General features: G+C 35.1%; 1 protein-coding gene across 3 annotated transcripts in view; it reads left to right on the top strand.

Annotated features, from left to right (window-relative positions):
- Positions 1-3743, top strand: part of MTF2 (metal response element binding transcription factor 2) — a 62174-nt gene extending 58431 nt beyond the window's left edge. For all 3 annotated transcript variants that reach the window (XM_080800907.1, XM_080800909.1, XM_080800908.1), the window contains one exon: positions 1313-3743. In XM_080800907.1, the coding sequence (XP_080657033.1) occupies positions 1313-1670 (358 nt within the window). In that variant the 3' untranslated portion in view covers positions 1671-3743. The remainder of the gene's footprint in view (positions 1-1312) is intronic.
- Positions 3744-15653: the final 11910 nt, after the last annotated feature.

Raw genomic sequence — 15653 nt, 5'->3', positions numbered from 1 at the left:
TTAACAATATTTAGGTATGCCTTGCTTTAGGAAGACTTTTCCTTTTTTTAATATCTGAATCAGACATGCAAATCCTTTTGTTCCTAAAAAGATCTTAAACTCAGGGTTTCTATCAGTAGCAGACTTCTCAAATATTTTAGTTAACCTGATTTTTCAGAAGGATACCTTTACTAAAGCATGATATATCAGTTATGAAAAGATAGTTTACTTGGGGTCAGAACTATGACCTTGCAAGTTTTTATACTTCCCTTCGTTTAATTTTTGTCCACAATTTAGAAACTGCTCATGTAAATCATATAAAATTCAGAGTATTAAAAAGCTTAAAATGTAACTTATTTTTTAATGAATTGTGTAGAATAATGTGAACTGTTTTTGGCCTCTTACCCAAGCATTTTGCTAGTCTTCCTATATACATTGTCTTATTTAATTCTTAAAACAATCTTTTGAGTTGTAGGTCCTGTTACTCCCATTTTAAAGATAAAGAAACTGAAATTTGAGAGAGTTTTAAGAAACAAGCCCAGACTAGCATGTTTATTAACAAGCATAACAGAGCTGGGATGTTGAGTTGAGCAGTATCATTGTAAAATCTTTGAATTTAGCTATTAGGCTATAGTCTCCCCTTGTTATGAGGTTATAAAATCATTGAATTTCTGAGCTGAAAAGGACCTAAGAGATGATCTAGTTCAACCCCTTCACTTGATCTCTTCACAGAAGAGAAAACAGAGGATATGAGATTTGAATTTGGCCAATATCATAGAGCTAGATTTAGGGTACCCTGATTTCTAGTTTATGTTTATTCCAGTTCATTACTTCACTAGCCCTAGAGAACTGGTAATAAGAGAACATTTATTCTAGTTCTACCATCTTTTTAAGCACATGGAACAATGTTGTATATAAAGTAGGTGCTTATTAAGTATTTACTGCATTGAATGAGTGAATGAACTGTCTTCTTTTTAATGATAAGACTGTTGACGATAATCTGACTAATATGAATAGGCCTCTTCTTGGTAAGAATATGTCTCATTGGCCTCGTAATTAAAAACTTCCTCTGATTCTTTTAAGCTTAATAGTACATTGTTAAGGAAGAAAAGCTCTTCAAAGGTCAGCCCCAAGAAGGTGATGGAATCTAACGAAGGCGAGTGATAATCCATTTATAAAAATAGCATGTATTGTTTTGGTTTGGCTGATTTTTATGTCAGCAAGGGTATATACTTACAGTAGAGTGATAGAAAAAAAATCTGAGAATATATTGTTTGGGCAAGGTATGCTTTATAAACTCAGTAGACAGTTAATGACCTTTCTTGTTCCATAGATTATCTGACTCCAGAAAAAGAACTCGTACAGGAAGATCTTGGCCTGCTGCAATACCACATTTACGGAGGAGAAGGGGTCGTCTTCCAAGAAGAGCACTCCAGACTCAGAACTCAGAAATTGTAAAAGATGATGAAGGCAAAGAAGATTACCAATTTGATGAACTCAACACAGAGATTTTGAATAACTTAGCAGATCAGGAGTTGCAACTCAATCATCTAAAAAACTCCATTACCAGTTATTTTGGTGCTGCAGGTAGAATAGCATGTGGTGAAAAATATCGAGTATTGGCTCGTCGGGTGACACTTGATGGAAAGGTGCAGTATCTTGTGGAATGGGAAGGAGCAACTGCATCCTGACTGTAGGACTGAACATTATGTTCACTGCACTCTCATTTTCTGTAGGTACAGTTCAAAGCCCTAAAGGATAAAGGAGTCTGGCTTTTACTATCTTTCTTAAAAAAAAAAAAAAAAGTCAAAAAAAATTCACAAAAGGAGATGATACTAGCCTTAACATGTACCTGTCAATGTTATGGATATTGTCATAAAAAGATATCTTTTAAAAATCAGAACAGAGACTTAATTTTTTAAATCTTAAGATTTGTAGAATGTTTCTAGGATAGGATATTAAAAATGATTCAAATCCATGCATGGTGTTAGATAATTTTTCTAATTATTCCATTGAGTCAGTTTTTGTGATTAGTGGTTATCAGATCAAACAGATCATGTAGATAGATAGCACAAGTATTTGGAGAAACGTTGTCTGTTTTGTTGCCAAAATGTTGGAAAAAATTTATTTCAATACCTTTCAGATTTCATAAAGTGCAGTGTATATAATGCCTACTAAAAGACTGTAAAATATTGAAATTTTCTTTCAAGCAAAGTGTAAAAAATATATTGAGCCTGTAAATTGCTCTGTGACTAGACTTCATTGTCGTCTTAATATATTCTTTGCATGTGCATATATATACACAGGTGTGTATATATATGTGTGTGATTATGTGACCTATGCAATACAAATTATGGGAATGGGCAGCTTTGGAGTATATATCCCATAATTCTTTTTTCAGGAATAGTTGCAGTATTTACACAGCAGCATTTCTTCTCAGGCTTTTATTGGGTGCTGTTGCTTGCTATGTATGAAGAGAAATGTGTCAGACAAGTTTAAAGTTTAGTGTGTTCTGAAGAAGGGTGTGAACAACAGTGTTCATGGGCTTTTAGAATGCTTTTTACTTTCAGTCCTTGTAACTCAGCTGTTCAGTACCTAAAACCAATTCAAATAATATGAACATTATCTCCTACTAGAAGTAACGTTTTCAAGTTTTCATGGCACATTTGATTGTAAATGTCTCTCAGTTTTAACAGTAAGTCTATAGGAGTCCCGTGAAGATTCCTGAAATGTCTGTAGTAACTGTTAGTCATGTTGAATAAGTGTAGTATGAACAAAGTATTTTATTGCACAGGGTTAACAAACAGTATGGTGCCTGACAAGGCTACTGCTGTTTTATTACAACATTACCTCTTGTTTTTATAAAATGTACCAAGATTTAAATTGATAACTTTATTTTACATGTAAAAAAACAGTTTCTTTTATCACCAGTGTTAGAGTTGTCTTCTGTTTCTTTTTGTTTTGTTTTGTTTGTTTGTTTTCTTTTTTAGCCAAAGAGTAAACAGAAGAATATTCTTATTTTGGTGGCTATTCATTTTACTCTTAAAAGTGATTGGTGGATTTTGCCTAAAAATTGGGGAATTTGCCGCCAAAATGAAAAATATGTAAAGTGTAGTGGTTACAGAGCGGTAAAAATGTGGGTTAGTACTTATTTATTCCATTGATTGATTATTTGACTGTTTATAAAGAAAGTTGCTTTATTTCTTTAAACATCTTCAAAAGATGACCTTTCCTTGTCACATTATAGCCAAAAGAAGCAGAGAACTTCGTTGTCCTGCATTTGGTTCCTGGTTGGCCAGGTATAAATGAGCTTTACAAAAGTGCAAATTAAAAACTGTCACTTCTGTTTACCTCCACCAAAACTTGATTTTCCCCTAGCTATTAATTTAAAGTTGCCTTTCCTGCAGCTGCAATATTTTGAATAACACACAGAGTTTGTGTTGATTTTGAATGTTTGTTTATATCTAGGGGTAATGGAAAATGTAAATCCCGTGTAACCTTATTCACTCCACCTGTATCATATTATTTCATTTTCCCCAAAGTCCTTTAATTCTAACTGAACACCAGCAGTATTTTAGTAACTCTTTCTTTAGTATACCTGGAAGATGATTTATTAAGCTGAACTGTCTTTAGACGTAATTATTGTGAATGTCTGTTTTATTTTATCATGGTGGTTCCACATGGCTCTGATGTTCAGTTTGTATTTTTGGAATTGCTTTACTTAGAATTAAAACAGACCAACATTAAATGTGTGTATTTTTTAAAGAGCTAATGAGTTTTGCTTCTGTATTTGCTTGAAAATACACACTGATGCAGTAGATGACTGCTTTTATTTAGCCAAGGAGCTAAGGATTTTCCAATTCCATTGTAAATATGTTCACTTGAATTAATCTTTATAAAACTTGGCTCTCATTTTCCACTTGTCCCTCAAATAATCTTAATAGTTATTGTATGTTCATCTAAAATGATCCTTTAAAAAATAATGTTTAGTCAGCTTGTACACTTCCTACTTGGAAGACAGTATATCTCGCTCTATCTACCTTGTCCCCCAAATTCAAAAAAATTCAGACTTTTCAACTATGTTTTTTCCTTTTTGCTTATATAGAAGGTGTCAGATTCACATCAAAGGATTTTGGGTTTTTTTCCTTAAGAGCTTTGCCCCTAGACTATAGAAGGAAAAGATGTAAAAATAGTATGCCTTACTCTTTTTAATTACATTTTAATTCAAAACAAATACATTTTTATAAATATACTGATAATAAATGATAAATATGGATTCTTATATGATCTGACTAGATCAGAATATGAGATTATCAGAGTTATTTTATAAATTCTCATGTAGGAGTGAAGTCCGATCTTGCCTACTCATCTTTTGTTACTAAATATTTAACAAATGAGTGCTCACTGATGTGTGATTTGAGGGTACCTCTCCCCTTATATTTTGCAAGTTATGTCCAACTGTACAAGTTTGGTTTCTATTGTATATATATTCAGAAGATTTCTTTTACCAGCTTGGAGGTAAAACTAATTCTTCTGAACTACTTGGTTGAGTTTCTACCAGGTACTATTAAGTTTTGGTTGGAGCATTCTCTGACTTGCATAGTTATAGCAGACTGTTTGTTGTATAATTGGTTCTAGAGTTGTTTGAATGAGGATATGATGGCAAAGGAAGATGTCCATGCAACTTTGAGAAATAGTTTTTAAAAAAATGCCCTGTGTAATGTGGGTAAGTTTTCCTCTTCAAATTATATTTTGAGTACTTCTACAAATATCCACTCCCAAAAGTCTCCTTTGGCTTCTTCTGTGGCAGTCATCTTCTTTCCTCAGGAAAATAAAAACTTGACAGTTAAATGCAAAGTAAGAATTTTATCTGGTCATGGATTCTTTTCTAATTAGTAGCAGTTAAGAAACCAGATGTCAGACTGATAAAAATTTAGATACAAGAGAAGCTATGAAAGCAGACGATTGGCTCTCTGAATGTCAACAAAGAGAATGGGAGTAAGTACAATATTTGTAATTTTTAAGTTACATCAAAATGTCTTGGAGCAATATCTAGATCAAAATTTTATACTATCTTTATGTTTAAAATTAGATTTATGACTTATGACTGCAAATAAACTAGCTCACTCTATTTTTCTCCCCTCACTTCTCCACAATAAAATCCCTCTTTGCTTGCTCCCCTTGCATTTTCTCTTTGTTAGAGATGACGAGTATTGAAATTGTATGCTTAGTAATAGTAATCCCTCATTTTTGCAGCATCTTCAAGGAATGTGGTATCTCAAGAAAATTCCACTGGATTTAAACAAACAAACAAATGAACAAAACCTTCATAGATGATAAAATGTACTTGATAAAACAAAGACGTATCTTATTCAAAATCATTAGTCTAATTTTTGTTCCTTGTATTTTCCAAAAGGTTCAGTCTTTTATCTTTTTTTCTTTCCATGCTTTCACAGTGAGGGTGATACAGTCTCAGAATAGACACAGATTGGTTCATGGGAGGGCAGAAGGCAGAAAAAGTCTTAGATAATGGTTTGTGGCCCTCCGAAACTCAACTCTATGCAACGAAAATCTTATTCTTAGTATTTGATTACTTTCATTGAGTTTTCTTACATATCACAGGAGTAGCACTGACATTGAGTTCATGGAACAAAGTATATGCAAGATCTGTGCTACAAAACTATAGCAGATAACTTTTAAAATTTGGAGGGCTCTGTTCAATCTTGAAGTCACAGTGTGAGTAGTCTGCAATGCCTGTTAGCTTCTGCTGTCTCCCTTGTGGATGTTTATGTTTGATCCTTAGTGCTTTTGTGTGTGGCCTAGGCTTGGGAATTAAAAAAAAGTAGCTTACATTTGTTACTGAGTTCTACCATGTGTATTCAACCCATCATTATGTCAGGTGCTGAAAAGAAATGTTGACAATATCTGATTGAATAATATCTAGCAGCTAATTAAAAGTAAGTTTGTCGTATTAAGCGGAAGTTAAAAGTAAGCTGACCTAAAACAGTTCTTTTTTAAAAAATTTAATTTTTTATGTTCCAAAATTCAGTTTATGCACTAAAAACAATTCTTTTAAGAAATCAAGTTTTTCAGGGGCGCCTGGGTGGCTCAGTGGGTTAAAGCCGCTGCCTTCAGCCCAGGTCATGATCTCAGCGTCCTGGGATCGAGCCCTGCATGGGGCTCTCTGTTCAGCAGGGAGCCTGCTTCCTGCTTCCTCCCTTCTCTCTCTGCCTGCCTCTCTGCCTACTTGTGATCTGTCTGTCAAATAAATAAAATCTTTAAAAAAAAAAAGAAATCAAGTTTTTCAGATGTTTTGAAAGTCTTTTAAAAAATTTAATTACATAATTATAGTGTTTCTATAAATTAATAATTTGCATATGTACTTTTAGATCCATAACAATTTAAGTAAATAAATTACTCAAAATGGGCTTGTAAATTTAAGTTAAATATTAATAGCATCTAGTATAAATTAGTGAAGGATTATGACTAATATTGTTTTGGTCATTAATTGACCTCTTACATATTTTATCTTTCATACTATTAGTGGAATGTAAGGGAATTTTGCCTATACAGAATTTGAGATGAAACAAGATTTTATGGGGTGCCTAGGTGGCTCAGTTGGTTAAGCATCTGATTCATTTTCAGCTCAGGTCAGGATTTCAGGGTTATGACATCAAGCTTGAGATCGAGCCCTGTGTCAGGCTCTGCACCAAGTGTGGAGTCTCCTTGAGATTCTCTCCCTCTCTGCCCGCCCCCCCCCCCGCCCCCATCATGCTCACTTTCTCTCTCAAATAAGTTAAAATCTTAAAAACAAGATTTTGTGAGAATTTGGGTTGCCTTTGCAAAATATATAAAGCTTGCTTAGATATCTGTGAAGTTAAACTTTTCCTAGAGGATGAAGCATATTGAAGAGGGTTTTGGAAAAGAAGGTCTATTAGCTCATTTTAGATTTGTGGAGGCAGTTTGGTTCCTGTATTCTTTTATTACCAAATCTCTTCCAGAATCCAAGAGCAGATCTATAAGAGGTCTGCTTTTTTCTTTGTATTATAAATTTGCATAACCTGGCATTTTAGACTTTCTGTGTTATTTTTATCTTTGGATGTAAAGTTTCCAATGAAGAATTTTGTCATCAGAAACTAATTCTTGATGCCTCTTTATAAGCTATAGTTTGTTTTTTAAACAACTTTTTTCTTTTTAAAGATATTTCTTTATTTGACAGAGAGAGAGCATAAACAGGGGGAGAGGCAGGGAGAGCTGGCTGGATCACAGGACCCTTGGGATCATGACCTGAGCCGAAGGCAGATGCTTAAACAAATGAGCCACCCAGGTGCCCCCTTTAAGCAATTTTAAGCCATTAAATGAGGCCAGAAATATTTAAAATGCCATTTTATTGAAGATTCTTCTAGAAGTATTAAGTACTTCATGTGTTTAAAACACTGTCTTTAGCATGTTAACCTTTTCCTAATTACTGAGAGATTGAGAACATTTATTTATTTTATGTTGCTATAGTATGGTGGTACTCTCAGTGGTCTGAATGTGGGTAGGGGAATCAGTCTTAGGCTAGGTGGTGCTTTTATATTATGCTTGCCTGCTTTACATCTATCTTCTGTGGCAGTGCCTGTGTTAATAAACCACATTTATTTACAGTGCATTGAGTGGCTTTCTCCCACCTAGCTTCTAAACATGAATTTGCTGTAGAATGGAAAAAAATTAAGCAAGGTTTTCTGAAACAAAAAGATAACCCCATAAATAGAATTTTAAATTTCACTTTACCCAAGTTCTTTTTTTTTTTTTTTCTTTTAGTGAGTTTTCAAGAGTGATTTCCTTTGAAAAAGTAGCTGGCTTTTTTTTTTTTTTTAAGATTTTATTCATTTATTTGACAGACAGAGATCACAAGTAGGCAGAGAGGCAGGCAGAGAGAGGGGAAGAGAAGCAGGCTCCCTGCTGAGCAGAGAGCCCTATGCAGGGCTCGATCCCTCTACCCTGGGATCAGGATCTGAGCTGAAGGCAGAGGCTTTAACCCACTGAGCCACCCAGGCGCCCCAGTAGCTGGCTTTTTAAATAGTCATTACTCAAAAGAATTTCTCATTTTGTTCTACTTGCTTCCTATTTTATAATGTGTAAGTGGTTGAGATTTTTAGAAATCTGAAAGCTGAGTAGGTGAAATAAGACTGTAATGTAGTCTAGAGTAGGTTGATTCTTTTGTGCCTCTCTAATCGATTTTCACATTACCTTAAGATAGCAAAAACTTCTTGGAAAACATAGCACCATTGTTTTCTATTAACTAGTAAGTAGAATAAGATGAAAGCAAAATTGCAATACAAAAAATATCATTATGGGGTGTCTAGGTGGATTAAGCCTCTGCCTTCGGCTCAGATCATGGTCTCAGAATCATGGGATCAAGCCCCGTGTTGGGCTCTCTGCTTAGCAGGGAGTCTGCTTCCCCCTCTCCCTCTGCCTGCTGCTTTGCCTACTTGTGATCTCTCTTTGTCAAGTAAATAAAATCTTAAAAAAAAAAAAAATCATTGGACCAGTTATAAATACTCTCTTGGATTCTGGAAGAGATTTGGTGATAAACAGGAACATAGTAACCAAAACTGTACCTCCATGGCTCATAGTTGAGCCAGGTGGCTTTTCTTCTTCAGTAAGGTCTTAGATTCAATGGCTTATGCCATCTCTGCATTATGGAAAAGAACATAGTGTCTTGTCTATGTGGACTTGGCATATATTAGCAAAATGACATGGCTTTATTACATGCACATACTTAATAGTCATAAGGTAGTTTTTAAAGCAACAGAGAAGAGATGGCATTTCAATCAGCAATAATTAACTACTAATTTCCATGGCTTTATAGGTTAAATGAGTGCAAGAATTGATACTAGTAATTTAACTTTAGTACTTCACATGCTGAAATTGACTGCAGTTAAATGTCAAGCTTCAGAGGATTGTAATGTCTAAGAAAATAGTTGTTTTACCAAATTCATGTAAACTAATGTTTACCAAATTTATTTTTTGTTTGTTTTTGGTGTTTCTTAAAGCATGAGGACAGGATCTGTGGACACAAAGACTAAATTTGGTTTGTTTTATGAACTTGGCTAAAGTCAGGAAAATGGGCAGAATTTTAAGTTACCTGTGCTTGTTTCTTTTTTTATGTTGAAGGTATAATTTAAAATGTTTCACTAGAACAAAACTCTTGATTTTTAAAAAAAAATTATTTTTGAAATGATTTTCAAAAGTTTGAAAATATTTTAAAACTAAGTTTGTACTTAAAAAGTAGTACTTAATATAAAGGCTTATGCTCTTTAAAATACAATTTACATTTATTTTAGGGCCCTTCCTAGACAAAATATATATATGCTGTCAGCCATGTTATTATAATAGATTTTATCTACTAATGGAAGATGCCAGTGTCTTAGATAAGGAAAATTAGCAAAATACACAGTCATGCATATACTTGGAATCTGAGGGCTTTAGAGTTGGTTTAAGCTCGTAAAATTAATTTTGTATTCCTTAAGCACACTGACTTAAAAAAAGCAAAAGTAGGATAACTTAGAAACATGGCATAAGGATTAAAAGGGAAGGGTTAAATTTTTTTAATCGAGAATAAAATATCGATCCATACTTAATACTAAATTAGGTTGAAAATACGAACCTTCACTACTAAGAACATTAAGATTTATATTGCAGTGAAAATACAATGATAAAATAGAACATCTATTCGTCATGATTATTTGCTTTAGAAATAGCATGATTTTTTTTATTATAGCATATATAACTTTCATTTTACAACTTTTAAAACTGTATCCTTAACACAGGACATTTTATATTGAGAACTGAACTCAGTTTAAGATAAGCCACTAATTTAGAAATAAAATTGATTATATAAATTTAGGTAAAATATAGTTTTAGTAAAATAAAACTCAAATCTATTTCCTAAGACCCTTATTATTACTCTTATCTTTGAAAATAAAAACAAAGTTTATTTTTCTGGATGTTTAAAATGCCATTCTACTCAGGTGTTACTGGTTTCCTAGGGCTTCCTTAACAATTTACCACAAACTTAGTAGCATAAAACAGCAGCAGTTTATCTCTCACAGTTCTAGAGGCTAGAAGTCTGATGTCAAGGTGGTGTCAAGGTTGATTCCTTCTGGTAGCAGCGAGCAATCCTAGGCTGTAGACACATCACTCCATTTCCTGCCTCCAATTTTATAGCTTTACCCTCTGTCAAATCTCTCTCTTCTTTATAAAGATAGCAATCAATGAATTAAGGGTCCACTCTAAAGCCATGATGATATCATCTCAAGATCTGTAACTTAATTATATCTGCAAAGATCCTATTTCTATATAAGGTTCATTTACAGGTATTTGAGTTAGGACTTGGACATTGGTTGGGGAAGGGGGAGGCCGAGTTCAATCCACTTCAGTATTATTACAGGATTTTTTTTGTATGTTTCAGTTCTGAAAAATGGTGTTTCAAACCATTTTTTTGCTGTTATTTATTCAAATGCAACAGTCATTCTTGGAATACCTTTAATAAGTTGCTGTAAAGACAGATGAAATATTAGGAGTCCTGGTCTGAATTCTTAAGTTAAGGGGGCACAGACATAAATACAGCTAAATTTAAGTTGAAATGTGGTAAGTACTGTATTTGTCAAAGTTCCATAGGAACCTGGAGAGACATTAGAGAAAGACTGAACAGAATGTCTTTGGATTTGGCTTTGAAGGAGGATCAGCTTTTGAGTGGCAAAAATAGGATAGGATAAGAAACGGTATAAATAAGTTCAGAGATGGATGTTGGTTAAGGGGGAGTTTAAGAGGTGTAGAGAATGGCACAGTTTGGGGAGGTCATAAACATGAGAATTAAACAACACTGGAAAACATTACTACAGGTATCCAAATAGGTGCTATATATATCATCAGAGAAATGAGATTGTTTTGGACTGTAGTATTTGTTAGGTTGTACCTTGACGGGTGGGTTTACAGGCTAAGGGAGAGAAAAGCTTGGTTCAAAATGAAGGAGCAGAGAGTAAGAATAGGCCTAGAGTTGAGACTGAACATCTCACTTGGTATTTTGGTGTCTGCTGTATTCCAAGAGGCCACTAGGAGAAAAATGCGAAAGAGTATCTGTTGGTGTTCTCTGTGCTGGGAAGATAAGAACGTGTATGTTCAGCTATTTTAAGGGGTCAGAGTGGAAAGAGGATTTAAGAAGAAAGAGGTTACTCTTTTCCGGGGGCTTGGCTGTGGAGAACATCTGAGAGAAATGAATTATTAGGGAAGACTTAATGAAGGAGTTTAAATTGGAACACAAATGATAACGAACCTGTGGAGAAGAGGGGAACATGATAGGGCATTACAGACTGCCTGAGGAGGAAGCCGGGTGATCAAGTCTACACAAAAGGGTTGGAATGTGATGTGGGCGACGCTGGAAAAGATCAGGATTCTGATGGGTCTGCTGTGATGGGACTGCCATGCTACATAGTGTGTTGAGATTACTTTGGCACTGGTATGTAGGATCAGTTAGAGGGAACCAGTGAGTGCCAAACCTAGATTTACATGTAGCTAAATTTGAAGTAGTAGAAGCAGCGGGAATGCTAGAAATAGAAGAATGATTAGGGAGCTGAGTTAACAGTACTTGATGACTGAGCAGGTAAGGGTTCTTAAGTTTTGAGAACCTGGGAAGCTAGTGATACTAAATGGAACAGAAAAGGAGCAGCCCCACTTAGAGAACAGTAAAGAAGGAAGATAGCCTTGGTTGGAATAAAAAGTTCATGCTTGAAAGTAATACAAGCAGTAAAGAAGTGGATGGACTTAGGACCGTGTTCCTGGGCATTTCCCAGAAGCCTCTGTTTATTATTAAAATTTTGCTCATCACCATTCATTAAACAAAGACCTAACACTTGAGTAAGTTTCTTTATGGTAGTGCTGTGGCAGGTCTGTAGAAAAATTTCAATAAAAGATAAGAGAGAGCTTTCTGTCTTAGGGGCTATCATAGAGAAATAATTAGAGCAGATTTACGGTGTTAGCTGAACAAAAGCAAGTAATGCCTGTATTCATCATAGGAAACTTGTGATTTATTCTGAAGCAAAAGCACTTGGAGGCATTTCCAAGAAAATACTTTGTGGGGGTTTCTAGGTGGACACTTGTGGATTCACAAGTCCATTTTGTGCTCCAAAGTGGTGTTGCATAAAAAGGTTGTAATAAAAATCATAATTGGATGGGGCGCCTGGGTGGCTCAGTGGGTTAAAGCCTCTGCCTTCAGCTCAGGTCATGATCTCAGGGTCCTGGGATCGAGCCCCACATCGGGCTCTCTGCTTGGCAGGGAGCCTGCTTCCCTTCCTCTCTCTCTGCCTGCCTCTCTGCCTACTTGTGATCTCTGTCTGTAAAATAAATAAATAAAATCTTTAAAAAAAATCATAATTGGAAATAATTTCTGAAAAGAATACTGAAAATCATGTGCAAATAGTTTGATTTTTAAAATGAATGAGGAAAAGACTGTCCTGGAAAGAAAAACATTATCGCTTTAAAATATTATATATATATAGATATATATATATACTTAAAATATTTATAAACTTTCATAGCAATAGTAAAGTGTCAGGTGGTTTTCTTGGCTAACACTAAAAAGCATTAAAATATTTCAAATAATTACTGAATCTGACTTCACTGAAAAATTACAGTATTTTGTCTTTGGTATTGAGAAGTATAGATTTTAGGTTTAGAAAATGACAAGCATTTTGCTATAGCCCAGTAATAGGGAACCTTGAAAACTAAATAAATATTATAATTTACAAGCAATTCATCCCTTTTATAAGTAATCTGCAATAGTGTCCAATTCTGAATTTTCCTGTTACAGAAATTATTCTCACCCGGGGTGAAAAGTACTCCTTTTCCATATCTAAGCCTGACTTGGAGGAAATTGTGCTGATGTTTCTAGCATACTGCTTTTCTGCCTAACCCCAAACTATTTCTCAACTGAGGCACCAAAAGGGAGAATTAGTGAAGCAGTCCTAAAAGGATGAAGGTATGGTTTAGGAGAAAAGGGCATTGGATGTGGTAGATGAGAAAAACAAGGGAGGAAATCTTTTATTAACTTTTTTTTTTCCCCTAAAAGGAAAAGCTTTAGTATTTTATAACTATGATATAAAAATATTTTAGTAAAAAGTTCGTACAACACAAAACTCTGAAAATCTTCCATTCTGCAGTCCAGAGATAATGGTATAAAAATATACCCTTAGACTTGTAGATTTATTTATTTTTATTAAAGATCATGTTTTGAAACTTCACATTTCACTTAATAAACGGTGGGCCTTATCTTTGCACTAACAAGTAGTGTGTTTTAGGCCTTGTGCTGGGTGTGGTGGATAGAATAGACATAGAATCTCTACCTTCATAGATGAGAGTCTAGTAGAGGGTTTGTATACATTAACTTTGATACATTGTGGTCAGTGCTTTGAAACAGGTGTAGAGAGAGCACATAAGAAGGATACAACCTGGGTTTGAGGGATCTGGCTAAATTCCTGGAGCAGTGAATGACAAAGCTGACTTAGAAAAACGAGTGATGAGTCCTGAACAGTAGTCTTTCTCCCCAGTTTCTGTTAACTCTTGAAGGGGAGATTCTCTGCTTTTGTGTTCAAAGTACTGGACATAGTAATGCTCTAATTTTTCTTCTAAAATATTAAATTTTGCCCTAGAATATTGTGATAATTGCAACTTTTATTAGATGCTTTGAGGTTATAAAAGTATTGCATCTTGATCGTCCCTTGGGTGCCAAAAAGGAAATATTCTCCTTTGATAATATATGGGCCATTTGCATAATGTTTTCTAAACTTTTCTTGGTTCCCTGTCTAAACAAACTGGTCTTTGTTCATCCTTTTCTCCTTTGCTGTATGTCCAAGGGATAATGAAGTAGTATTTGCTAGCACATGTTTTAAAATTTATGTCCTTTGGGCATTTTTTACAAATGCCCAAACATATTATATTTAATAAGTGCTTCTCAGTCGTATCTGCCTTACTTCTATGATCCTTTACAGCAAAAAGATTGTTACTTTTATGGGTGAAGGAATCAATCATTCTGTGTTCAAGGTTCAAGATTTTCATTTTATACCTATATACCTGGATTGTCCACTGAAAAGTCAGCATTTAAAAAAGTAAAGGATAGCTTCTCTGTTGAGATTCACTGAATGCTGATTCCGCATCATTGGAAATAAATGTGGTTTTCCCATGACAGTGTTCTGATAACCACTTCATTTTAGTATAACCTCTGGACACTACCCATTTGGGTAGTGATACTTCATTATGGTTTTATTTTTATTTTTTAAAAAATATTTTATTTCCACTTCTCTCCCAGTGCCAAACCCCTCACCAGGACACTTGTGGCTCAGTGGGGAGCCTGCTTCCTCCTCTCTCTGCCTGCCTCTCTGCCTGCTTGTGATCTCTCTGTCAAATAAATAAATAAATAAAATCTTAAAAAAATTTTTTTATTTATTTGAGAGAGTGCATGAGTGTGCACAGAGTGCACGGGAGCAGGGTGAAGGGCAGAGGGAGAAGCAGACTCCCAGCTGAGGGGAGGCCTGACGGGGGACTAGATCCCAGGCCTCTGGGATTATGACCTGAGCTGAAGGCAGACGTTTAACTGACTGAGCCACCCAGGCGCCCTTCTTTATTGTTTTAACTTGAATTTCCTTAATAGCTAATAATGTTGAACATCTTTTCACATGCTCCACATATTTATGTTTACCCGTTTTATAAATGATTTGTTCTTCTGCTTTGAGAATTCTTTATGCAGTTCACCCGTGAACAACATGAGTTTGAACTGTACACGGTCAGTTGTATAATCTAGTCCTTTTTTCAGATAGATAGTTTGCATATATTTTCTCCTTTTTTATAGCTTGCTCTTTCCAAGCCCATAACAGCGTCTTTGGTGGTTGCAAAAGTTTTTACTTCTGATGAGTTCTAGTTTATCGGTTTTTCTTTTTATGCATCAGGCATTTATTGTCAAGTGAAGATTTTGTCTAGTCCTAGTCCTCCTAGGTCCTGAAGATTTTTAATTTTTTTTTGAAAAGCTTTGCAGTTTTCTTACATTTAATTTTTTAACCTGTTTATTCCAATTGCTATAGCACTATTTAAAAGACTGCCTTTTTTTTTTCAACATTTTGAGAGAGAATGAGCAGTGGGGAGGGGCACAGAGAGAGAGAGAGGGAGGGAGAAGCAGACTCCCCACTGATCAGGGAGCCCAATGTGGGGGCTCGAGTCCAGAATCCCCAGAGATGACCTGAGCAAAAGGCAGACGCTTAACGGACTTCACCACCCAAATGTCCCTAAAATGCTGTCTTTTCTCTATTGCTTTTGCACTTAGGTAAAAAATCAGCTGGACTTGTTCAGTGTATTTCTGGAATCCCTGTTCCATTATATGTTTGTTCCTCCACCAGTATCACGCAGTGTTGATTACTGTAAACTTTATTCTTTTTAAAAATTGTCTTAGTCCTTTTGTCCTGTTGTCTTTTGCCTTTCCATACACATTTTAGAGTATGCTTATATCAGTCTATAAGAAAATCTTGCTGGGGGTGCCTGGGTAGCTCAGTCGGTTAAGCATCCCACTCTGATTTTGACTCAGGACATGATCTCTCTGAGTCCTGAGATCAAGCCCTGCAGCAGCCTCTGTGCTCAGTGGGGAG

This window comes from Martes martes, assembly GCF_963455335.1.
Source record: "Martes martes genome assembly, chromosome: 4".
Taxonomy (NCBI): Eukaryota; Metazoa; Chordata; class Mammalia; order Carnivora; family Mustelidae; genus Martes; species Martes martes.
Note: the sequence above shows the minus strand (reverse complement) of the source record. Positions and strands in the feature narration are given on the sequence as shown.